The sequence below is a fragment of the Maylandia zebra genome, linkage group LG6 (assembly GCF_041146795.1).
Source record: "Maylandia zebra isolate NMK-2024a linkage group LG6, Mzebra_GT3a, whole genome shotgun sequence".
In the NCBI taxonomy this organism is placed as follows: Eukaryota; Metazoa; Chordata; class Actinopteri; order Cichliformes; family Cichlidae; genus Maylandia; species Maylandia zebra.
The window spans coordinates 12,902,680-12,929,623 of NC_135172.1; the positions used below are offsets into that span (position 1 = coordinate 12,902,680).

At 42.0% G+C, this 26,944-nt stretch overlaps 1 protein-coding gene and 1 long non-coding RNA gene across 3 annotated transcripts; one reads left to right on the forward strand and one right to left on the reverse strand.

Annotated features, from left to right (window-relative positions):
• Positions 1-1,678: 1,678 nt before the first annotated feature.
• LOC112432950 (uncharacterized) lies at positions 1,679-26,286 on the reverse strand. 2 transcript variants are annotated; one of them, XR_013098897.1, is made up of 8 exons: positions 26,092-26,286; positions 18,263-18,403; positions 5,006-5,114; positions 4,821-4,887; positions 4,589-4,673; positions 3,181-3,251; positions 2,901-3,084; positions 1,679-1,772 (listed from the first exon to the last, which is right to left on the reverse strand). It is a non-coding gene; the product is annotated as an uncharacterized LOC112432950 (long non-coding RNA). The 2 variants fall into 2 exon arrangements; XR_013098896.1 differs by having other exon boundaries at positions 25,938-26,286.
• On the forward strand, positions 6,639-11,323 carry LOC143418951 (uncharacterized). The gene is made up of 11 exons (XM_076884681.1): positions 6,639-6,931; positions 7,153-7,305; positions 8,291-8,367; positions 8,576-8,906; positions 9,130-9,369; positions 9,527-9,650; positions 9,767-9,872; positions 9,972-10,210; positions 10,306-10,461; positions 10,559-10,882; positions 11,091-11,323. Exons 1-10 carry the CDS (start codon positions 6,655-6,657, stop codon positions 10,698-10,700), a joined length of 1,845 nt encoding a protein of 614 aa, XP_076740796.1. The 5' UTR covers positions 6,639-6,654; the 3' UTR covers positions 10,701-10,882; positions 11,091-11,323.
• Positions 26,287-26,944: the final 658 nt, after the last annotated feature.

Consider the following 26,944-nt stretch of genomic DNA (forward strand, 5'->3'; position numbering starts at 1 on the left):
CAGACCCTGCAGCCAAGGTGAGAGACGACAAATATGATAACCCACACCAGCTGTGCTTAACTCTGTAAGTTCCCAGTATTCCCTGAAACCATCACGTGTGACACAGTTTACATCAGACGTGATGCAGCTGACGTCAACACTGACCTTCTTGTGGTAACAGAGACTTAAAAAAATAATAATAAAGCAACAAAGTGGGTCGCTCTTTGACAGTAAATTCCAGTGCGGTCCGCTCCAATCTCCTCAGGCTGACTCTCTTCTAGGCTCTCCTGACTGTTCCCTTTACATGTTGATGATGTGTCTTGTAAATCTGGATCCCTTTCCAGCAGGACGCTCCTCTTTTTCAGACAGTACCTCAGCTGCTCTCTCTCCTGACAGTCAGCTGTCCACCTCTGCATGGCCAGTCGAGCCAGCGCCGGCATTTGAGGCAGAGCTCGGAGCAGAGCGGGCAGCCAGGCTGAGCACGGAGCAGAGGTTGAAGGTCGCAAACTGACATCCACGTCTTCCAGAGAGCCCAGACCTCCTGCTGCAAACAGACTGCACCAACCGTTGTCTCCCACCAAGCTGTTGTAGGACAGATCCAGTGCACGGAGTGAGGAGAGACAGCCCCGTCTGCACACGGCAGCTGCACAGAGGAAGAGGACCCATTGATAACTGATCACTTTATGCCTGTTCACTTTACTGTTTTGTTCACAATGTTTCTGATGGAGACAAAAATAACACCGAATAGTTTCATTGTTTTGTTTTATACGACAGCTACAGATGCTGGCAGCATGAAATAAATGAAAGAAATATCAATTTCCTTCAGGCTTTACTTGTCTTAATATACATTTATGCAGCCTAATGATCCACTACAGACCAAAAAAGAAAAAGTATAATGTCATTGTGTGTTAGTTACCCAGATGTAGCATGTCATCAGTGGTGAGCTCGCAGCTGCAAAGACGGAGCTCGCTGACGACTGATGGCTGCAGAGCATCCAGCAGGAGCGCCAAGTGACCGCCAACCACTTTACACCAGGAAATATCCACCGTGCGCAGATAGGACACCGCCAGGGCTGATGCATAAACACAAAGTTTTCACCATTTCAGGCTAGAGGGTGGAAGAGGTATTCAGGGAGAATGACTTGAAGGAAAACTTCTATAAATAAACAAGTGTGTGTGTGTGTGTGTGTGTGTGTGTTACCCAGAGCAGTGAAGGACTCGTTGCTCATGTAGCAGCTGTTGAATGGCAGCCTCCTCATTTGTGTCGCAGGGAGGGCGGAGACCAGCAGGTGGACCACACCTCCCACTTCCTTATTGGATGACACATCAAGCTCGGTCAGTGCAGTGAGAGAGGGCAGCACCTGGACTGAAAAACAACGAGTCACATGACTGCTGCAGCGAGCATGCGATTAGTGTCCGGCGTGTGAGATTGGTAGCAACTGACTCAGAGCCTCTAGATCATCTCGCGTGAGGCAACACAGGTGGAGGTCGAGTCTCTCCAGGTGTGTGACGTGAGCCAGGTGAAAGGTGAGGCGGCTCAGTCCACCAGCTAGAAGCAGCTTTACAGTATATTAATCAGAACAATGCTGCTCTCTAATGTATCTTGGTAAAGCGCAGAAAAATCTAATGTTTTATATGATACAGTGTGATTTCAGTAACATATCATAATGGAGGCTTCAGCAAGTACTTACGAAGGACATCTTTCCTCTGCTCTTCAGTTAGTTCATCAAATACCTCCCAAAACATCTGTATGGTGGGGTGGCGGTCATGATATCTCCAACCATAACTTGTGTTCTGAAAACAGTGAAAATGACTGTTATAATCATAGAGTTTGTAAGGTCAGGCATACACTATGTTGCCAAAAGTATTCCCTAACACATCCAAATCATTCAATTAATGTGTTCCAATCACTTCCATGGACACAGGTGTATTAGATCAAGCACCTAGGCATGCAGACTACTTCTACAAACATGTGTGAAAGGACGAGTCGCTCTCAGGAACTGAATGAATTCCAGCATGGTAATGTGATAGGATGCACCAGTGCAACAAGTCCAGTCATGAAATTTCCTCGCTATTAAATATTCCATAGTCAGCTGTTAGTGATATTATAACAAAGTGGAAGTAATTGGAAATGACAGCTAGTCAGCTGATGCTAAGGCTCATAGTGCACTTAAGTCACCAATATCTGCAGTCTGCTGTTGTTACAGATGTCCAAACTTCATTGGTTTCCATGGCTGAGCAGCTGCATCCCAGCCTTACACTGACAAACACAATGCAAAGCGTCAGATGGAGTGATTTAAGCATCTCAACACTGGACTCTAAAGCAGTGGAGATGTGTTTACTGGAGTGACGAATCACACTTCTCTGACTGGCAATCCGATGGATGTGTCAGGGTTTGGTGGTTGCCAGAAGTACTTGTCTGACTGCACTGTGCCAAGTGTAAAGTGTGGGCATGTGTGCACATGGCTGGGCACCAGTGCACAATACAAGGTCCATAAAGACATGGATGAGTGAGTTTGGTGTAGAAGAACTGGACTAGCCTGCACAGAGTCCTGACCTCAACCTGATAGAACATCTTTGGGATGAATTAGAGCAGCAACTGTGAGCCAGGCCTTCTCCTCCAACGTCAGTGTCTGACACCACAAATGCACCTCTGGAAGAATAGTCAAAAAATTCCCATAAACACACCTAAACCTTGTGGAAAGCTTTCCCAGAAGAGTGGAAGCAGTTATAGCTGCGAAGGGTGGGCTGACTATTATATTATACTATCATACAAAAGTCTGGATTAAGACTGAGATGTGACTCAAGTTCATATTTGTGTTAAAGCAGCCGACTGAATGCTTTTGACAGTATGCAGTACACAGTTATTGTGCTACAGGACAGCTGTGAAACTACAGCCTGTGTCTGTTTGGCTGACTGTACCTGTTTGAACTTTTCCCAGTCATGCACGTCCTGGCCGACCAGCACTCCCTGCAGCTCCTCTGGTCGAAACAGCCTCACCAAATCCTGCTCACACACCAGGAAGAAGCCTCGCTTGAACTCCTGGAACAGATTCTCCACTGATGTGTTGAAGGCATGATTCACATAGGCCTCCACAAACTCCTTCCTGTTTAGGAGGGAAAATGTTAAATTAGCAAACATTTCACAGAGACAAAGGTGCTGCAGATGAACCTCACAAACACTTCATGTTTTATATGCTTACTTATTTTGACCTGTCAGTGGCTTTCCAGGAGTTTGAGGATCCAGGTCAACATCTGTTCCATCCCAGATTATCTGTAAATTAGTTATAAATCAGATGAGTTTAGCTGCAAAACCTGAGAATGAGACAGATTACTGATCATCTTCTATAGTAAAACACATACCAAAAGTCCATGTAGAGATTATCCAGAACATCATCTTCATAGTTAGATAAGATATAAGATAATCTTTGATTTTTTAACTTGCGAATAATCTTTCTTGCTGTAAAATGATCGACTTCAAAGCCTTCCCACATTCATGGGTATCAACAACTGCTTCTCTCCTCCTCAGTATGTTACCACTTACCTGAATACGCCACACCAGCAAACTGACAGTAGTGGTTACACTTACTGATGATCTAGTGCACTTGATTAGCACTTGGCTAATACTGACCCTCTTAAATAATTATGGAAATAGTCTTGGATGTCTTAGTTTTTGAAACATCTGAATTTCGGCTCAGTGTGTGTTAAATAAATAATGACCTGGTATAATGTGTTCTGTGCTGTTCATCTGAGGTTGCATTTACCTCATATTAAGACCTACTAAGGACCTGATTGTTTTTAATTATGTCCTGATACATAAAACCTGAGAGCTCACATAACTGCATATGCTCAGAATAGACAGCACACATGGATACAAATTACTGCCTTGCAGCAGCAATCTTCAGACCATCACTATGAGCTCCATACAAGGTTACACTGTTCCTGTTATTAACAGCAGGGGGCACTATCAGCCACAGACTGGGAGCCAGATATGCTCTGCTGGTGCCTCATTGTTACAAAGGAAAGACTCTATAGTGAGAAACAGCTGAGGGGGAAACACTGATCTGGAAACGTCTGAGTGTTACAGAGGATATACATAGCACTGTGGTTCAGTGTCACACAATCACAAACAAATACAGCAAAGTACTAAAAAGGGTGTTGCCTCCAAAGATTGCTTTTACTGGTTTGGAGCTTAGGAGGCTTAATAACAACAGGCATGAATGAAGACAGATCAGAACAGCTGTTTGATCACAGCATCCAGTACCAACACAATCATCCACACTCAAGAGCCTGTTGGCTTCAGAGTCAGCAGCTGAATGTCTAAAATATCAAATGTCATTTTTGGTCCATCAGCTACAGCATGAACTGCTTAAAGTGAGAAGCAGCCTGAAGCCCGACAGATTCATCTTTCCAGACTGAAAATATCTCAGAGTGAACCGAGTGGTGCGTTTTCAGGGTGATCTCACAAAGTCAAATCCCTTTAATGATGTTCTGTCCTGTCTTCCTCTATCAAAAGCACACAAACACTATAAAACATTGTTTCGGTGCTTTGGGGTTTTGTTTTCTACACAGAGGTATAGCACGACTAGACCCTAAAGGCAGGCTGCTCACCTACAACCAGCTCACGAACATCTTTCCAATGGAGCTCGCTGCCCTTCTCGTGGATGAGGGTCACTGTGATCCTCCGCTGGATCCCCTGCAGCAAACATAACAGGAGCTCAGGATCACAGTGAGCACAGCTAGAGCAACATTACGCTTTAAAAGAAGATATTCAACTGTGTACAAAGGAAGCAGTTACCACTGTGTGAGTAATAAGGAAACAACATGTGCACCAATCCTGTACCTGGTGCAGCAGGTAGGTACCATGACAGGGCAGGCCTCCACTGTGATCCACGATGGCTGGGATGTACCTGTGCATGGAGGGAGGAGGTGACACAACATCCCAACTTATAATATTCTTCCTGGAGATCATTTTTATGGTTCCTTTAAAGCTTGTGCGTGAATATAACACTCCAGGTGGATACTCACTCTCCAGTGGGCTCCAGCTCGCTGATCTCAAACCAGACCAGCAGGTCGTACTTGCTGACACACTGACCCAGGTTGGATTTGGTGATGGTGTTCAACTTGGAGGCTGCAACTGGCACACACACACACACACGCACACACACACACGCACACACACACACACACACACACACACACACACACTCAACGTTAACAAGTGGGAATTTTTCTGGATTTAAGAGAAGGTGAATAAAAGTGAGCAGTTTTTACTACATGCTTTGGGTGACTAAATGGAGGATGGATAGGTGACATGAAAACACTACTGACCCTTTATACTGAGCCAATAGCTCACACACTTCTATTAAATCTGTCTAAAGAGCCAGTAATCACAGAGGATAGATACTGGAAGAAAACTGAAATGTTAGGAGGAACTAAATCACACATTACAACACCAGTGGCAGCACCCTGCTGTCTCACACATCGGGATCACGGTCCTGTTGAAGCGGGATAATTGCTAAAGCTCACAGTTGCATTCCTCTATACTCAATATGATCGAAAAAACTATTTTAACAAACAATTAAAAAAGGAACAAGTAAAAGATCTACTATAGCCAAAAGAAGACCATTTACAGACTATAGCCCTGTGAACAAGTATTTGCCTCCTTTCTCATTTCCTATCTTATTCCATATTTGTCACACTTACACCTTTCACATCAATACATTTATAACATTAGACAACAATGTCTAATATTCAACGGCAGTTTTCAAGGGCAAAACGCTATCCAAACATACTTGGTCCTATATGAAAAAGTAATCACACAGAAAACCTGATACCTTGTGCGTCACCTCTGACACCAACAGCTGCAGCAAGCGTTTGGTGCTAGAGGTCACATTTGGACTCTGGACCTCTGTTGTATAATGCAATGAATAACATGAACATTTTTAGTAAGGTTTGTTTGCTTGTTAACATTTTTCCCTTTAATGTTTTCATTAATAAAATCCAACCTTGAAGCATAACAAACCAACCTTCTACTTTCTTAAGTTCAAGCAAGTCTACAGTTTAAATAAAGGTCTAAAGTCACAAATATTATTCTGACAATAGAAATCCTAGAATAGTGGTAACACTCTGAATACACATGCCAATATAAATTTATCTCGCTGTCATGTGTTATTTTGCCGGGTTGTTTCCTCCCGTTGCCATGTAAACACAAAATAGTGTATATATATGAATATTTTCAAAAAATGCTCTGTGAGTTCCACATCATAACAGTTATTTACTGAGCAGCTCAGTTAGAACTTGCCACTCACACACTGAGCAGCACTCACTAACTTTCTATTTCTAAACAATTTGTTCACTTTTTATCTCAGGCATGTCTGAAAAGACATCAGATAACTTTTTCCATCGCTTTGAAGATTTGATTCAGAGAAAGCGCACAGGTGGAGATGTAAGTAACTAAACATACTCATTCTTGACTTCTCTGCTGATCAAATGTAAATGTTTCTGAGAGATGTGTTATATTTTGCTGCTTTGCACAGTGTAATTTTTGTGTAAGTCACTGTAGACAGAGCAACTGTCAGCGCTTCACCACAGAGTCCAGGATCCTGGACTTTCACAAAGCTCAGAGCAGTAAGACAAATGTGTTCTTTCAACAGGCAGACACATTGCATATCGCAATGAGACCCAGAGATTATGCTGTGCAACTCCCACCTTTACCTGAGCAATGCGCAGGCTCTCCACAGAGAGTCCAGAGAAGCTGGAACTGTTTGGATGACCCCTTTTGGAATCAGGAGGACCCTGAAAGAAGTCTGAGTAGCCTCAGCTCTGCAGACACACACACACCAAGTGATCTGAGGGCCATTCCTTTCATTGTTAGTCCTGTTGAGATGACACCGCTCACTCCAGTTCCTCCACCTCCTCGAGCAGCTTGTCCATCGCAATTGCGGTTCAAAGGTGATGCTTTTCTGTAGTGGTGACACCTGCTGTTAATCAGTTAGTTTAGATTTTAAAATTTGACACTGTAGATTATCTATTTTAATGCTAAATTACACATTCTTGCTGTCCATTCATTTTATATGCTTTTTTGAAGAAAAAAAAATCAGGAAGAAAAATGTTTATTGTTGTTTTTGTAAGATGTCAATTTGTAGTTATTTAGTTATTTTTTGTCTAAACAGACACGAAGTTCATTCGTGGAATAAGAGTCTTGACAGCAAAAGACAAATTTGGGCCTATTTTGACTCCAAAACCTCCAACAGTTCCCATACCGCAAAAACGAGGACCTCGGCCTGGGACGCTGCTGCCCCGTGCAAAAGTCGTCCCTATAGACAGTAAGTGGTTTTCCTCAGTAACTGTAGAAGATGCTGAATAATCAAACTTTAAATTAAGAGATTTTTTAAAAAGATTTTAATGAACAATTAATCACTGCATCATGCTTCGAATTAGAAGAAATGACAGTTTCTTTTTACTAACCTCGTTGATTATCAGACAAGAAAGCAGACAGTCAGTGCAGTCAGAATAATCCAAGAGAGAGCAGGGTCAAACTCCCGCCTGTAGCTACACCTGTAGAGAGCCTGTCCCACAGCTTTAGTCTGCTGTCTTCATTAGAACTTTAAAATGAATACTAGATCTACTTCTACTGAATGGAGAAAAGGTTCCTGAGAAGAGATTTAATTTTCAGTATAGAAATTTGAGGCGTTTCTGAAGGTACTGTACCATGTTAGAGCATCTTAACATAGAGTCCTTGAATACTAGGCAGTTGTAGAGGATGAGTTACTCTACTTTAAATGACTCCCACCCCTTATTGGAGGATTTCAGCTTCTTCCTGTGGGACAGAGGTTTGCAGCCCCTAAATGCAGGCGAAGTTTGAAGAAACAGCTTTGTCCAAGCTGCTATTTTGTTGTCGTTGTAACAAATGACACATGTTTTTTTTCTATATTTTTTAAAAACTGTATTTATTTATTTACTGTACTTATTTATCTATTTATGACAGTGCTTTTATCTCCTTTTTGCTGTTTTATATGAATTTATCAGTATAGTGTTGTCTAGTTTTAGAAGCTGTGATTAGGACGTCTATTTAAATTTGTTGATTAAAGATCATAATTAGAGATCATAAGCTGCCTTTGATTTAGACATGTCTGATATTTTTGTAAACACAAAATAGTGTATATATATGAATATTTTCAAAAAATGCTCTGTGAGTTCCACATCATAACAGCTATTTACTGAGCAGCTCAGTTAGAACTTGCCACTCACACACTGAGCAGCACTCACTAACTTTCTATTTCTAAACAATTTGTTCACTTTTTATCTCAGGCATGTCTGAAAAGACATCAGATAACTTTTTCCATCGCTTTGAAGATTTGATTCAGAGAAAGCGCACAGGTGGAGATGTAAGTAACTAAACATACTCATTCTTGTCTTCTCTGCTGATCAAATGTAAATGTTTCTGAGAGATGTGTTATATTTTGCTGCTTTGCACAGTGTAATTTTTGTGTAAGTCACTGTAGACAGAGCAACTGTCAGCGCTTCACCACAGAGTCCAGGATCCTGGACTTTCACAAAGCTCAGAGCAGTAAGACAAATGTGTTCTTTCAACAGGCAGACACATTGCATATCGCACAGAGACCCAGAGATTATGCTGTGCAACTCCCACCTTTACCTGAGCAATGCGCAGGCTCTCCAGAGATAGTCCAGGGAAGCTGGAACTGTTTGGATGACCCCTTTTGGAATCAGGAGGACCCTGAAAGAAGTCTGAGTAGCCTCAGCTCTGCAGACACACACACACCAAGTGATCTGAGGGCCATTCCTTTCATTGTTAGTCCTGTTGAGATGACACCGCTCACTCCAGTTCCTCCACCTCCTCGAGCAGCTTGTCCATCGCAATTGCCTGTTTTCTCTGCTAAACATTCAGGAGCAGGTCGGTTCAAAGGTGATGCTTTTCTTTAGTGGTTACACCTGCTGTTAATCAGTTAGTTTAGATTTTAAAATTTGACACTGTAGATTATCTATTTTAATGCTAAATTACACATTCTTGCTGTCCATTCATTTTATATGCTTTTTTGAAGAAAAAAAAAATCAGGAAGAAAAATGTTTATTGTTGTTTTTGTAAGATGTCAATTTGTAGTTATTTAGTTATTTTTTTGTCTAAACAGACACGAAGGTCATTCGTGGAATAAGAGTCTTGACAGCAAAAGACAAATTTGGGCCTATTTTGGAAAAACTGCAGCATTTCCAGGATGGGATTGTAACCTCACCTGGACACACAGTACCAACCAAAACATTTACTGCAGTAAAGCCTTTGACTCCAAAACCTCCAACAGTTCCCATACCGCAAAAACGAGGACCTCGGCCTGGGACGCTGCTGCGCCGTGCAAAAGTCGTCCCTATAGACGGTAAGTGGTTTTCCTCAGTAACTGTAGAAGATGCTGAATAATCAAACTTTAAATTAAGAGATTTTTTAAAAAGATTTTAATGAACAATTAATCACTGCATCATGCTTCGAATTAGAAGAAATGACAGTTTCTTTTTACTAACCTCGTTGATTATCAGACAAGAAAGCAGACAGTCAGTGCAGTCAGAATAATCCAAGAGAGAGCAGGGTCAAACTCCCGCCTGTAGCTACACCTGTAGAGAGCCTGTCCCACAGCTTTAGTCTGCTGTCTTCAGACGACTGGTAAGAAACGTAGTAAGGAGACATTAAATACTGCACAGAAACAGTGCTGCATAATGTGGCTGTGTTATTTGTGGTGTTCCTGAAGTCGTGTTCAATGTTGTGTTGTGTAAATACAGGATTAAGAAAAGACAGGGCTTGCAAACTATTCAGTCTCTGGCAAAGCACCACTCGGACATCCTGAAGACTAAACTACATGAAGTGTGTCTGGTCCTCATTGAGGAGGTATTGCACACTTTATGTTTCTTATATGCGTTTCATGCAGCTAGTTTCCCTTCAAGTGCATACTACAGCCTCAACTGATGATTTTCACTCACATTTTAGGTGAAAAACCAACGCTCAGCAATAGCCTTTGAGGCCATACATGCCATCAATGAGCTCTACATTCAGCTCCAGAGAACAATGGACCCAGAAGTTGAAACAACAGGCCGAGCTCTATTGCTGAAGCTTGCAATGACCAACAACAACTTTCTACATCAGGAGGTCAATCTGGCGCTTGATGCCATGGTGGAAAATTGCAGCCATGGACGGATTCTGAGCGCTCTGTTTAACACAGGACTGACGTAAGAGGAGAGAAGAAGCTGTAGTGATTTTATTAGAAGACATGAAAGAGAGATCATGTTCACTGAGTTGTGTGTCTAATATTGTCCTTGCTCAGCCATCGCTGTGTTGCAGTGAGGAATAGCACGGCTCAACACCTGCACCAGCTGGCTGACAAACTTGGAGCAGCCGTCACCCTGAAAACAGGAACCTTCACTGAAAGATTTCTAATTGCTGCCTCTAGAATGGCAGGGGATGCTGCACCTGAAGCCAGGTGGGTACTTTTAAATGGGTTTGAAGTGCATCAATGTTTTATTTTCTGTGAGTTTACACAATTAATGAAAATTAATGACAACTGTAATCTTCCACAGGTACCATGGGCGAACAATCATTGAGAAACTGACCCTTCACAAGGACTTTATGAATTTGTGGGTGAAGATTGTCCCTGAAAAAGACAGGCGTCCTGTGGAGAAGAGCCTGAAAAAGACAGGCGTCCTGTGGAGAAGAGCCTGAAAAAGACAGGCGTCTTGTGGAGAAGAGCCTGAAAAAGACAGGCGTCCTGTGGAGAAGAGCCTGAAAAAGACAGGCGTCCTGTGGAGAAGAGCCTGAAAAAGACAGGCGTCCTGCGAAGAAGAAAGAGCTTAGGGAGTTCCTGTGTGTCCAGTTGACGGACAAGGGGACGCACAGGTGGAGATGTAAGTAACTAAACATACTCATTCTTGACTTCTCTGCTGATCAAATGTAAATGTTTCTGAGAGATGTGTTATATTTTGCTGCTTTGCACAGTGTAATTTTTGTGTAAGTCACTGTAGACAGAGCAACTGTCAGCGCTTCACCACAGAGTCCAGGATCCTGGACTTTCACAAAGCTCAGAGCAGTAAGACAAATGTGTTCTTTCAACAGGCAGACACATTGCATATCGCACAGAGACCCAGAGATTATGCTGTGCAACTCCCACCTTTACCTGAGCAATGCGCAGGCTCTCCAGAGATAGTCCAGGGAAGCTGGAACTGTTTGGATGACCCCTTTTGGAATCAGGAGGACCCTGAAAGAAGTCTGAGTAGCCTCAGCTCTGCAGACACACACACACCAAGTGATCTGAGGGCCATTCCTTTCATTGTTAGTCCTGTTGAGATGACACCGCTCACTCCAGTTCCTCCACCTCCTCGAGCAGCTTGTCCATCGCAATTGCCTGTTTTCTCTGCTAAACATTCAGGAGCAGGTCGGTTCAAAGGTGATGCTTTTCTTTAGTGGTTACACCTGCTGTTAATCAGTTAGTTTAGATTTTAAAATTTGACACTGTAGATTATCTATTTTAATGCTAAATTACACATTCTTGCTGTCCATTCATTTTATATGCTTTTTTGAAGAAAAAAAAAATCAGGAAGAAAAATGTTTATTGTTGTTTTTGTAAGATGTCAATTTGTAGTTATTTAGTTATTTTTTTGTCTAAACAGACACGAAGGTCATTCGTGGAATAAGAGTCTTGACAGCAAAAGACAAATTTGGGCCTATTTTGGAAAAACTGCAGCATTTCCAGGATGGGATTGTAACCTCACCTGGACACACAGTACCAACCAAAACATTTACTGCAGTAAAGCCTTTGACTCCAAAACCTCCAACAGTTCCCATACCGCAAAAACGAGGACCTCGGCCTGGGACGCTGCTGCGCCGTGCAAAAGTCGTCCCTATAGACGGTAAGTGGTTTTCCTCAGTAACTGTAGAAGATGCTGAATAATCAAACTTTAAATTAAGAGATTTTTTAAAAAGATTTTAATGAACAATTAATCACTGCATCATGCTTCGAATTAGAAGAAATGACAGTTTCTTTTTACTAACCTCGTTGATTATCAGACAAGAAAGCAGACAGTCAGTGCAGTCAGAATAATCCAAGAGAGAGCAGGGTCAAACTCCCGCCTGTAGCTACACCTGTAGAGAGCCTGTCCCACAGCTTTAGTCTGCTGTCTTCAGACGACTGGTAAGAAACGTAGTAAGGAGACATTAAATACTGCACAGAAACAGTGCTGCATAATGTGGCTGTGTTATTTGTGGTGTTCCTGAAGTCGTGTTCAATGTTGTGTTGTGTAAATACAGGATTAAGAAAAGACAGGGCTTGCAAACTATTCAGTCTCTGGCAAAGCACCACTCGGACATCCTGAAGACTAAACTACATGAAGTGTGTCTGGTCCTCATTGAGGAGGTATTGCACACTTTATGTTTCTTATATGCGTTTCATGCAGCTAGTTTCCCTTCAAGTGCATACTACAGCCTCAACTGATGATTTTCACTCACATTTTAGGTGAAAAACCAACGCTCAGCAATAGCCTTTGAGGCCATACATGCCATCAATGAGCTCTACATTCAGCTCCAGAGAACAATGGACCCAGAAGTTGAAACAACAGGCCGAGCTCTATTGCTGAAGCTTGCAATGACCAACAACAACTTTCTACATCAGGAGGTCAATCTGGCGCTTGATGCCATGGTGGAAAATTGCAGCCATGGACGGATTCTGAGCGCTCTGTTTAACACAGGACTGACGTAAGAGGAGAGAAGAAGCTGTAGTGATTTTATTAGAAGACATGAAAGAGAGATCATGTTCACTGAGTTGTGTGTCTAATATTGTCCTTGCTCAGCCATCGCTGTGTTGCAGTGAGGAATAGCACGGCTCAACACCTGCACCAGCTGGCTGACAAACTTGGAGCAGCCGTCACCCTGAAAACAGGAACCTTCACTGAAAGATTTCTAATTGCTGCCTCTAGAATGGCAGGGGATGCTGCACCTGAAGCCAGGTGGGTACTTTTAAATGGGTTTGAAGTGCATCAATGTTTTATTTTCTGTGAGTTTACACAATTAATGAAAATTAATGACAACTGTAATCTTCCACAGGTACCATGGGCGAACAATCATTGAGAAACTGACCCTTCACAAGGACTTTATGAATTTGTGGGTGAAGATTGTCCCTGAAAAAGACAGGCGTCCTGTGGAGAAGAGCCTGAAAAAGACAGGCGTCCTGTGGAGAAGAGCCTGAAAAAGACAGGCGTCTTGTGGAGAAGAGCCTGAAAAAGACAGGCGTCCTGTGGAGAAGAGCCTGAAAAAGACAGGCGTCCTGTGGAGAAGAGCCTGAAAAAGACAGGCGTCCTGCGAAGAAGAAAGAGCTTAGGGAGTTCCTGTGTGTCCAGTTGACGGACAAGGGGTTGTTTGGTGAGCCGGGTCCTGCGGGGGAGGTTGAGCTGGGGGCTGTTGCTGGTGTTTCTGCCTTACACCTTATTGCGGTTTGCCCTGCTCTGAAGAGAAAAGAAATGACCAGGGAGGGTACATCTCCTTCCCCAATAATCCTTCTACAGACAAACTCTCCTACCTGGGGGGAGGTGATGGCACCCGAAAATGATAAAGTAGATAAGGAGTTTAAGCCGTTTGTGTCAAACGGCTTTGTTTCCTTGATAGGAGAAGATCGGCGGACTCCTGTCAGTATTTTGCGAGACACTGGTGCGAAACAGTCGCTCATTCGTGAGGGGGTCTTACCGTTTTCAGCTCAATCCTGTTGTGGGGCGGATGTGTTAGCCTGGGGAGTTAGGATGTGTGTAATACGGGTTCCTTTACACTTGGTGCAGCTTTCATCTCAGTTTTTGTCTGGTGAGGTTAAGCTTGGGGTGCGACCCCAGTTACCGGTTGCAGGTATTGACATCATCTTGGGAAACGATCTAGCTGGCGGCACAGTTTTTCCGTCGCCAGAAGTAGTTGATATACCACTTACAAATAACAGTGGTTTCGATCGTGCCACATCAAAGGCTGTTCAAACCGTCAGTGTAAAGACATTTAGGCAGAGGAGAGGTGCGAGTGGATCCCAGCAACAGCAGCAGCAGAATAGGAGGCAGCCCAAGGGGACGAGAAGAACAAATATTCAAACCACAAGGGTCACTGAAGCCACCATGCAATCAGACCCAAGTAGAGTCACTTTTCAGGACAGTCAGCAGCAAAATGCTGAAACCAGGCCACCTGCTAGAAAAAGACAAGGACCTCGACGGCACAGGAACCGCAGAAGAGGCCAGCTGATGGTGGCTAATGCTCCATCTCCCACCCCTTAAATTTGACACAGACTTTGATTTTGATTCCTCCAACACGCAATTCATTAAGGAGGCGCTTGAGAAGAAGTTACAGGAGGGGCTGAATCTAAAAGATGGGAATTCTGAGGGAAGAGAAAAGGTGGGGTTGCAGCTGAGTTCGGGGGAGGATCATTTTGGTCCAAAGTGCTACTATGACAAAGCAAAGTCTTTCTTTGACAACATCTCATCTGATAATGGGCTCAGACTGACGTGGGCAGAGGAGCGAAAGCGCCATCTGGAGACTTTTGGTGTCCCTGGGCGGTTCCTGAGGGGCCAAGGATTCAGAGGTGGACGCCAGTGTTTTGGGGGCGGGTGCAGTGCTCGTGCAGGAGGATGAAAATGGCATTGACCACCCAGTCTGTTTCTTTTCTAGAAAATTTCTAAAACAGCAACCAGCGCCTCATGCGTTGGTCCTTACTCCTACAGGATTTCAACATTGAGATCCGATATATAAGAGCTTAGAGAATGTTATGGCTGATGCCCTCTCTAGGTCGTAAATCAAACATCTTTGTGTGGGGTTGGATGTTTGATTTTTTTTGGGTGGGGGAAACTGTTATGACCCAGTGATGTGTTTGTTGGTGTTGTGCCTCCCACCGGAGGATGGCTGGCGGTATTTTCCCTTTTTTCTCTCCTAGGAGGTGGACACCTGGGCGTGGCTGCTAGGTATCTGGGTGGAGTCTCTACATATCTTCGGACTGGATAATTGATGGACCACCTCCAGTACTTAACGTCCGGATGACAGTCACCTGGGAGTGCTTTTTGGAACCCCGTTGACTCGGTCAGTTGTGTGTTGTGTCATTGTAGTGCAGGCTGTGTGTGTGTCTGTTGCTGGTGTTTTTGCCCCACTGAAAAATCTCCCTTCTCCACCTAGCCCTTCTGCGGAGGAGCTGCGGGTAACGCTGCGCATTAAGGAGGTGGAGCTAAAGAAACAGCAGTTGGAGGTGGAAGCTATGCACTTGAGGATCAGGGCTCACCATCCAGTCACCATCCCCGCAGGCACCCTCCCCGGAGTCATTATCCCCGCAGTCGCCATCTCCGCAGCCACCGGCCTTGATGCCAGGTGGTGGCTTTGATGCGAGTAAACACATCAAAATGGTGCCGGCGTTTCGGGAAACTGAGGTGGATTCGTATTTCACAGTGTTTGAGCGTATCGCAGGTGCGCTGCACTGGCCAAAAGATGTGTGGTCTCTTCTACTCCAATGTAGATTGGTGGGGAAAGCTCAAGAGGTGTGCACCGCTCTTTCTCTGGAGGACAGTTTTGACTATGATATGGTGAAGGCTGCTGTCCTGCGTGCTTACGAGCTTGTGCCAGAGGCTTACAGGCAGAGATTTAGGAATGGGGAAAAATCCGCCAACCAGACCTATGTGGAGTTTGCCAGAGAAAAGAAAACTCTGTTTGATAAGTGGTGTCATGCTACAGCAGTAAAAACCTTGAATGACCTGGGTGAGTTGGTGACGTTGGAAGAGTTTAAAAACCAACTACCAGACACTGTGGTAACCTACTTAAATGAACAGAAGGTTACGACTCTCGCCGCTGCTGCTATACGGGCTGATGAGTTTGTGTTGACACACAAAGTGGTGTTTTCGGTTCCTGCTCACAGTTTTCCGTCTTCCGGTAGCCCGCCCAGATGGTCTCCAAGGGGCACCCGCCGTGCCATCCCCTCATCCATTGAGAACCGCGTGTGTTTTTTTTGCCATGAGCAGGGAGTTGTGTGTTGTGTCATTGTAGTGCAGGCTGGAGTATTCACGTGTACCTCTAGCCTTGCCATGTAAATAATTGTAAATAAGTTAACAAGTGGCGGTCACTTTTTGTTCCTTTGCTGTATAACTTTCATTGTCGCAGCCTAGTAGCCGTGAGAAGCCGTTTTCTTTTGTTGAACAAGTTTTCTCCTGTTTTTCGTTAGATAGTTAGTTAAGTGACTTGTCTTTTGTTTTGGCTTCTTTTTATTTTGGTGTAGGGAAGAGTAGGGATTGTTTTATAGGGAGTTTTGTTTATTGTTTTGGCATTGCTCACTGCCGATGAAAATAAATGGCTGCTTAAATACTTGAAAAAGGTGTCGTTGTTGGGGTTTGTGCGTGGGTGGGAAGTGAGTGGGGCAAACTATTTGTTACGTTTATTTACTTGCCGGGACCAGAACGTAACAAGAGCCTGAAAAAGGCTAATAATTACAGGCAGCAGGTCAGCATCCAGACTAGGCTCTCCTCTCCAGCAGGGCCTGGGTTCCCCAGATGTGACAATGCAAGTCCTGACGAGTACAGAGGAGAAGAGTGGCTGCTACAGTAGCAGCAGCACTCTGAGGCTAAGCTGGGAAAGTCGTTGGAGGTTCAACCATCATGACCACAGACAGTCCCAGTCGCTCTGCGGGAGTAAACTTCTCCATCTTCAGGACTACAAACTATTTCTCTGAAGGACAATATTATTTAGATTTACATTAATTATTATTACATCATTCTTATTATTACATTATTTGTATTATTTCATTATTATTATCACATTTTTAAGATCCTGAATGGACAATGAATGAATAAATCCCTTTTTTTTCATCTGAATTAAAACGGCACTTTGGTTGCACATATACAGTTTCTGTTTTTCTGTCAACAAATATTAATACATTCTTAGTTCTCTTGTTTTCATTTTTAACCCATGATTTTGAATTTTTATCAGGATTCAAAGTCATTTTTATAACATAAAGAAATATTAAATAAATACTAGAAAGCGAAAATTTCAGAAAAATTTTTAAGTCTGCCTATGCTGCTGCTAATCAGTGTAGTTTGCCATTCATACGGCTACAGAGAGCAAAACTCAGCAGAGCAGCCATTCTCCACCATGAACTATGGTAAAAACAAACACCGCTCGCGCCTCACAGATGACAGCTTACAGTTTTGTGTAAAGATGAGGTGACTTCGTACAGCCCCGATTTGCAGACGCTGTGCACAGAGGTTCATGAGCAGAAGTCCCATTGTACCACGGCAGACCCAACAATGTTTGCATGAACACGCTTTGAAGCATTACGTTATGGACCACTTTTCACACACGGTTGGTGTACCCACACAGCCGGCTGTAGCTTTTCAACTCACAGCCCAACACACACCAAAAAAAAACCAGCCGAGAGAGCACAGACTTTACGCCCGTGGGTCCACCTCCCCTGCAGCGGCACTGCAGACCACGCCCTGCCACACACATCAAACACGTAAAATAAATATTTATGCACTTTTGCATTCACTTTTTGTTTTTTGTTATTTTTACACAGTGTTCTGAATGATTAACAATGGTCTACAGCCAATCTTGTGTATTATTATACAAACTTTGGTTGTAAGATTCAGATAACTATTTAATAAAAGGTAAATATTTTATATGAGAGCAAGAAAGAAAAGTATATCTTTGTGTCCCCCTCTCCCTGTTAATGCCCTACCTGGCCCCCTGGCAAAAGCTTTGCTAGATCCGCCCCTGCACAGTTACCAGCTGTCAGCTACACAAAAAAAGGAGCTTGGTGTTATTTGTCTCTCAGAAACAGTTGATAACTTTCCTTCAACTCATTCATGTCACCTAAAAGGTAAACCTGTTTCTCCATCACCAGTTCAGCTCTGATGATTCAGTAAGGACATCTCCTGGTTTCGACCAGCCCTTTTTTACAGCTGTGGCTCCAGCAAACATCAGCTGATACTAGAAATTAAAATTAAATGAATTCTAACAACAGCTGATCAAGCTTAACCGTGCTGCTGTTGTTTAGCGCAATGAACAAACGAGAGAAAAGCCGATCATTGATCAGTTTCATGATTGAAGTTTCAACAGGCGAGAGAATGACAGGGGAGGCTGTCATAAAGTTCAACATCAGTAACTTAGGTGCACACAGCTGTCGTGCTAGCTAGCACGCAGAACGAGTTATTGTAACTGTCAGCACAACGAAAATAAACTACACCTAAACTCGGTTTATATCTGACCCAAATAGAGTGCAGTTCGTAACTTCTTACCTGAAATTCAGTTCACCTCACGCTCGGACCGGCAGCAGCCTGCTTCTCCTGCCTTCGGTTTCCCTTATCCACGATTGAGCTCCACGTTAGCCACCACCGGTCGATCGGCGGCCGCCTCGCCACCGGTGTATGTGTCTTTCCCTGCATAGGAGGGTTAGTGGTTAATGTGCTGCCCATTGTGTTGGATTGTCAATGCAACCCTCTTCTCCCACTCTTCACACACTGATAGCAACACCGCAGGAGAAATGCCAGCACAGGCATCCAGTATCCATAGTTTCAGGTGCTGCACATCTCGTATCTTCACACCATAGACAATTGCCTTCAGATGACCCCAAAGATAAAAGTCTAAGGGGGTCAGATCGGGAGATCTTGGGGGCCATTCAACTGGCCCATGACATGACCAATCCACTTTCCAGGAAACTGTTCATCTAGGAATGCTCAGACCTGGCACCCATAATGTGGTGGTGCACCATCTTGCTGGAAAAACTCAGGGAACGTGCCAGCTTCAGTGCATAAAGAGGGAAACACATCATCATGTAGCAATTTCAAACATCCAGTGGCCTTGAGGTTTCTGTAGCCAAGTACAGGATAGGGTAGGGGAAATTAAAGTAAGATGGAGAGAATGGGCCAATAGCTAGATTCGTAGGAGGGATAAAGTGAGTTGCGTGGAGAAGAATGACTGGAGCCACAGGTAAAGTTGCTATGAATTGTATTAAACTATTTAGCAACAATTTAACAGCATTTCATGAACAGGAATGAAAACATAAAATAAAATACAGTGACAGCAATAATAATAACAGTCAGAATCCTATCTCAGCTCAGATATGTCAGTCTTGCCGGCTTAATAGTCAGTGTTCAGTCAAGTCAAATCCAATAGGTCAAAAGTTTGTGATTGGTGCGATTTCGTCCTACCGCACTGTTGCAATTGTTCGTGAGAGAAGAGCAACCTGCCCTTCTGGGCCAACTCAGAATGGCTGTGGTTCGGTTCAAAGGGAAAGGTTCGCCATCTTCCTCGTCAGGAAGAGATCCAGGTCTCACGATCCCATAAAAAAACCTAGCCTGTAAACAACAGGACTATTACTAATTCAGTTCACACTCTAATGATATACATGGCCATGTGTAAATAATGTAAGTGCTATAACAAAACAAGCACAAAACATTAATTCTAATTTCTAACTATAGTCTATACAGTGCATCTTAATCATGAATGCAATCTTTAAGTCACAATCAGCTTATTCTATCATCAATGTGCACATTTCTATCAGAAATCAGAAATAAACCATAAACTATGGTAGATTTTTTTTTACAGTATTGCCCTTTAACTGAATTAAAGGAGCATTGCTTTACACTGCATAGCAATGAAGCAATATATTATTTACACTCAATGTACAGAATAAAATTATGAAAAGAATATACAAAAACCCACAGGCTGTAGTTTTACAGTATGTGGTAACGTATCAGCACAGTAAGAATACACACAGACATCTATCCAGTGCCGCTCGAGCATCAAATGTAACAAAATAAAGTAGATTCATGACCTTTAAGATCAACATTAACTTATTCCATCATCTAATTTTAGTGCATTTAATATTCAACAAGTAATACTAGAACATCATCAGCACACAAGCTGAGTGCTCAAAATGGCTGAACTCCGTGAGAAACCCCGTGTCACTACCCGATCCGTACCGGAAACCCGATCGGTACCCCGCATGCGCGAATCTTACGTCACTTCCTCTCTGCCAACATTGCGACATCCAATATATTTGAATGATACGGTTAGCGCCCAGTTAGCTCCTAGCATTTCTCAACAGCTCTGCCTCCTTTTCGACTTCCCGGGACATTTAAACAATGAATAATCGGTATACAAAGAAATTCATGCTTTTCTCCTCAACAGAGAGTGTCCCCCGATTGAGCAACAGCACCGTAAAATAAGGAGAATGGCGCCTAATTACAGAGTTAATAATGCAGACTTTGTAATATCTCACGTGTAGATTCAGCAGCCAGATGAAGTGTTTACTGACAATTGACAGTGATAGCGCACATCATAATCATCACTATTCCAACAATCCTCTCCTCACAGACAAGCATAAACACACTCGACTATCGCTAAATCAAATTTAACACACGTTTGTAATGACGCTAATTCAGTTTATAATAGGGTTTATTCGCTCGGTCAGCAGGTGACGGTATCCTCGTACACTGGGGAGTACACTGCCATTAAACGAACAGAAGAAGAAGAAAACATCTGCACATGCGCGGTACGGATCGGGTAGACTCGATTTGTACGGTCAGACTTTACACATGCGCAGTAAGGATCGGGGAGTCCTGATCCGTAACTATCTTTTTATTTTTCGTTTTTGTCTACATTGTACTGAAATGCTTCATTATTGCAAACATTTTAAGATATACTTGTTATTCTTAACATCTTAACAGATACTCTGACCTTTAACTATCGTAAAACGCTATGACCGGAAGTAGAAACCTTTCGCGCATGCGGGGTACCGATCGGGTTTCCGGTACGGATCGGGTAGTGACAGTGACACCCCGTGTGTTCTCCCACAGTGAAAACCTGGTCGGGGGGGCGTTCCAAGATGGCCGAGTAAGTACACGCTTACTGCCGAGCTTAGCAAATGTAACCTTATAATACGGTAGCAACACTGTGTCAACTCAGACCTTAGAAGCTTTTACGGTATTTAAGCCAGAAAAGGACTGATTTTGATCAATTAAGAGATAAAATGTCACAGCGTGACAATAAAAGACCCTCGTCTAGCTCCAAGACGAAGCTACTGCTAAAGGCTAATGCTAGCCAAACAACCGGGTCAGTGAACCCACTGCTTGACAACTGCCATGACTATACGGCTCTTTCACTACCTCTCCCAATAACTGAGGACGTAATGGACGAGTTTCCACCTCTACCCGTCTCACCCAGCCAGTCTCCGGCGCCAAAGAAAGCGATGCATTCAAAGGGAGATAGCGTGGATATTGTTGAAACTCTATCAAAACTAATAAACGAAAGAATGGATAACCTTGCACTACAGATTGACGGGATCAGAAAAACTGTGGACTTTGCATGCGAAGAGATAAAAGATGTCAAATGCAGAGTGGGCACATTGGAGCAGAAAATCTCCAAAGAGGAAGAGCGTATGGATAAAAACCAGCAAAGAATCACAGATCTCGAGCGATATTCCAGACGGTGGAACCTCAGGCTGTTTGGTGTCAAAGAAGAACAACAGGAGGATACATGGAAGGTTGCTGTTGAGATTTGTCAGGCTACGTTGCCTGAATGTAAAAACCAACTTTATGACACCATTGACACCGTACATCGGGTCGGCTCCAAACGCCCAAACAACACCAGTCCCAGACCTATTATCATCCAGTTCATCTCCCGCAGAACCAGAGATAGCCTGTGGAAAGCAGCTAAGACATCTCCATTCTTAAAGGAAAACCGGGACTTGAAGTTTGCTGAGGACCTTTCCAGAGAAGAGAGGGAGCGCCGGAGCAAGTTGTGGCCCATTATCGAGAAGGCTCGCAGAGAAAATAAAAAGGCCTATTACGTTGGATGCCGGGGTTTTGTTAATGGGACAGAAGTTTTCCCGTCTTCAGAATGAGAGGTGAATATGGGGGAAGCTAAGGAATGGAAAAGACCCTACAATGTTGCACAGTTGCTTGGACTTGGTTGGCTGTTTTTCATTGATCCTTCTGGCGTTTTGGATCATTAAGTCTATGCCTCATTTATAGTGTGAGGACACTTTAAGTTTCAGCACCAGAGTTGTATCCTAAAAAATATTTCGTGTATTTCTGCCGAGTTATTTTCATCCTTGCAATGCTCGGTCCCTTAGTGAGGTTTATTTTTTGTTAAGCACACAATATTGGTTCTTTAAATTTCTAGCTGTTTATTTTTTGTTTTCTTAATTGTCATTTTCTATTGTTTCCCTAAATGCCAGGGGGTTGAGACAGATCTGTAAACGTAAAGCCTTATTTTTGTTTGCTAAGAAATATAAAAGTCATTTTTGTTTTTTCCAAGAAAGCCATTCTGTATCTGCTGATGTGAACTTCTGGAAGTCTCAGTGGGGTAACGATGTTTGGTATTCGCATGGCACAGAGAGGTCAGCTGGGGTCACAACTCTCAAAGGTAGCTTCGAAGGTATTGTTCTACATTCAGATTGTGACTCTTTGGGTCATTATATTTGTCTGATAGTAGAATACAATCACTCCATTTTCATAATTGTCAATTTATATGGCTATAATACCAAACCTGAAAATGATAATTTAATTGACTCTTTAGATACAAGGATTAGTTTTTGGCTCTCTAAATATCCCAGTTCAAACTTAATAATTGGAGGAGATTTTAATGTTTCACTAAATGACACTATAGACAGATGGCCACCAGCACAACATTTTAGGAATAATTTGAGATTGGAAACATTTATGGATAAATTTAATGTAACTGATATTTGGAGAGACAAATTTCCTGATGATATATCTTTTACCTGGAGTAACCGTTCTGGTTCAAGGAAATCACGTATTGATTTCTGGTTAATATCAAGTAGTCTATCAAAGGACAGTGTTACGGTCAATATCCTTACAACTCCACTTACGGATCATAGAGCAATATATATTAATCTGCAACTCTTTCCTACTATTGCAATTAATAGATCCTCCTATTGGAAATTAAATAGCTCGCTTCTGAGCCATACAATTGTAAAATCTGAAATTACACGACTGTTAAAACACTTTATACACAAGGCTAATATTGAGAATTCCTATAGCACAAACTGGGAAATTTTTAAATTTGAGACAAGTAAAATGTTGAGACAGTATGGGGCAAAAATAGCTAAGTCAAGGGCAGCAGAAGAAGAAAATCTAATTGTTCAAATTTCCGCAATATATCAACTCCCACCAGACGAGGTCTCGGAAGAGGATAGATTACATCTTAGGTCCTTTCAATCTAAACTGGATGAGATTTACCGCCAGAAAGCTGAAGGAGCTTTCGTTCGTTCAAGAAAAAGGTGGATAGAGGAGGGAGAGCAGAATTCTGCTTATTTTTTCCGCTTAGAAAAACATAGATCTAAAACCAATACTATTCATAAATTGAATATAAATGGTACGGTCAGTGATGATGCAAAAATTATCTCTCAATTTTGTTGTAATTTCTACTCAAAGTTGTATGGATCCAATTATAACGCAAAGGTCGCTACCCAATTTATTGACTCTGTAAACAATGTTAAAATGATTAAAAGTGCTGATAGGCTTTTTTGTGACAGTCCAATTACTGAAAAAGAGATATTGACATCTATTGAATTTCTTAAAAACAACAAATCTCCGGGCACAGATGGGCTGGTGGCTGAATTCTATAAATCATTTTCTTGTCAGCTTGCACCCTTTTTGTTGCAGGTTTATAATGAAAGTATTGAAAGGGGCACTCTTCCTCCCAGCCTTACTCAGGGACTTATTAGACTCGTCTTGGATATTCTGGACTACTCAGCATTAATATCTGATGACTCATTTATCCTTCTCCTGGACTTCTATAAAGCCTTTGACTCAATTGAGCATGAATTTATATTTCTTACACTTCAGAAATTTGGTTTTGGTGATATCTTCTGCAGAGCTATCAAAACTCTGTATTCCAATGCTAATAGTTCTATTAGAATGAAAAATGGCACCACTTCTCGTTTTAGTCTTAATCGAGGTGTACGCCAAGGTTGCCCGATTAGCCCTTATCTTTTTTTACTTTGCACCCAAATTCTTGCCTCTCATATTTCGAATAGCCCTGTGAAGGGTATAAACATAGCAGACAGAGAGATTGTCATCAGTCAATTGGCAGATGATACCACAATTTTTCTTAAAAATGCTAGCCAAGTGCCAATTGCTTTAAGTGTAATAGAGGATTTCTCAAAAGGGTCTGGATTGGTCCTAAACTTAAATAAATGTCAGTTATTACCTGTCAAAGAGTGTAATGTTCAGAGTATTTGTAATATAACAGTTAAAAATGAAGCAACATATTTAGGTCTGATTATCTGCAAAGATACAAAAGACATAATTTTACTAAATTTTCCCCCAATTATTAAAAAATCTCAAACCAATTTAAATCAATGGTTGCAGAGAGATTTAAGTTTAAGAGGAAGGGTATTGCTCTCAAAAGCAGAAGGTCTGTCTCGACTGACTTATGCAGCAATTTCTCTGCATGTGGACGGCAAAACTTGTAAGGATATCGACCGAATGCTCTTCAACTTCCTTTGGAAAAACCGGACACATTACATCAGAAAAAGTGTATTGATGAATGACTATGAACACGGTGGTCTCAATGTTTTGGATTTTACTACTCTAAACAATACATTTAAGATTAATTGGGCTAAACATTTTCTTAAAAATCCGGTATCCATTTGGAATTTTATTCCTCACTACATTTTCTCTAAGTTTGGTGGTCTAAGTTTTATCTTAGGTTGTGATTATAATATAGATAAGCTTCCAGAAAAGCTCTCGATGTTTCATAAACAAGTTCTATTAGCTTGGTCCCTTATATATAAACACAACTTTACACCCCATACGTATTCAATTTGGAATAATAGGAACATAGTGTATAAAAATAAATCATTATTTTTTTCTAGGTGGGTTGAGAAACGGATTGTTTTAGTGAATCAGCTGTTTAATCCTAATGGGCAGCTCATGTCCTACTCAGAATTCTTAAACACCTATAAATTTCCAGCCACACCCAAAGAATATGCCATATTATTTGATGCAATACCTACGGGTATTATAATGCTTTTTAAAGGTATTCAACCTTGCATATCATCTGTTTCTCTCCCCAACCCTTTAGATTCACACATAGGAAGAATCTGTCTAACAAACCACAGTAAAAGTAATAAGAATATTCGTGCTTTGTTCCAGACAGAATCTCTAACTATCCCACATGTGGTCTCTTATTGGAATTCCTTTGTCAGTGACATTAACTGGAAAAGAGTATGGTCAATTCCTAACAAGTATCTGGTAACGAATAAAGTGAAGGAAGTCTCATTTAAAATATTGCATAAATTTTATCCTGCTAATCATTACATGACAAAGTTCAAAAGGGACATAAATGTGAACTGTGGATTTTGTGGAAGCCATCCTGAGACTGTGCAACACCTCTTCTGGATCTGTTCATTCGCTAGAACATTTTGGAAAGACTTCAGTAGATTCATTGCTGGACATCTCTATAATGACTTTACTGTGAAATGGGAAAATGTTGTATTTTGTTTCTTTCGAAGGCAAAAAAAAGAAGATGTTTACTTTATAATAAACTTATTAGTTATCTTAGCTAAATTTTATTTTCACAAATGCAAATACAGTAACAAAAAACCTAATTTTAAACATTACTATAATGATGTTTTATGTTACATAAAATTGATTAGTGGATCACTTAACAAAAAGGCTATGAAAACTATTACTATTTGTAGTAATTACAAATTATTTGAATGTTTGTAATTCTTTGTATTACACCCCCTGGCATATGTTAATTTTGTTCTGATTGTATACATGTTCTGTATACTGTTTCTTAATAAAGTTTAATGTTTAAAAAAAAAAAAAAAAAAAAAAAAAAAAAAGTGAAAACCTGGTCAGCTACAGCTGCAGCTATGAGCATTAGGCTAGTTAGCTTTTCAATTAGCCTGATTCGCCCAGTCCCAGTTTAACTCACCAGCACACTTCTAATGTTCAACTCTCAGAGAGGATCTTGTCCACTTCATCCGCTCCCGCGCAAATATACAACATTGAAATTGGGCCATTATATTCCCTGTTAACCTCTTGTTAGCTTTTTAGCTTCAAGGTTAGCTTAACAGCTTCTGACTCACTGCGATGGTTTCAAGGTCCGAAATGTTCACAATAAATCAGGTCCGTTTCTCCAAGGTCCATGCAGATCTCCGGTATGGATATTTGCTCAATTTATCAAGTTAATAGTTATGTTCCAGCGAAAAGCTTGGCGGTGAAAATCAGCGATGGTCTCTTGCGCCTCCGTCTCTCTCTGTGTCTGAGCAGGTGACAGTACAGAGCAGGGGAAGGCGGGGCTTGTTCCTTCCTAACCAGTAGGGGTGTTACTGTAAATATACTCTTTGGGTTTTATTCTTATATTTATAGTATTTATCTTTTACTATTGATTTACTTTAGCTCAACTCAGTGATTAATAGAGTAATGATAAATCCCAATTAACAATACATGTTGTTGTGCATTACTGAGCCGTGTAAACTCACTGGGTTACATTTCCATTGATGAAGAATGGACCCACTATCGTTGTACCCCATATACCACACCAAACCATCACTTTTGTTGTTCCAACAGTCTTGGAGGGATCCATCCAATGTGGGTCAGTGTCAGACCAATAGCGGTGGTTTGGTTGGTTAACTTCACCATTCACATAAAAGTTTGCCTCATCACTGAACAAAATCTTCTGCGTGAACTGAGGGTCCTGTTTCAATTTTTGTTTTGCCCATTCTGCAAATTTTGTGCGCCGATCTGGGTCATCCTCGTTGAGATGCTGCAGTAGCTGGAGTTTGTAAGGGTGCCATTTGTGAGTAGCTAATATCCGCCGAAGGGATGTTCGACTAATGCCACTCTCCAGTGACATGCGGTAAGTGCTACGCTGTGGGCTCTTGCTGAATGAAGCTAGGACAGCCACTGATGTTTCCTCATTAGTGACAGTTTTTTTGT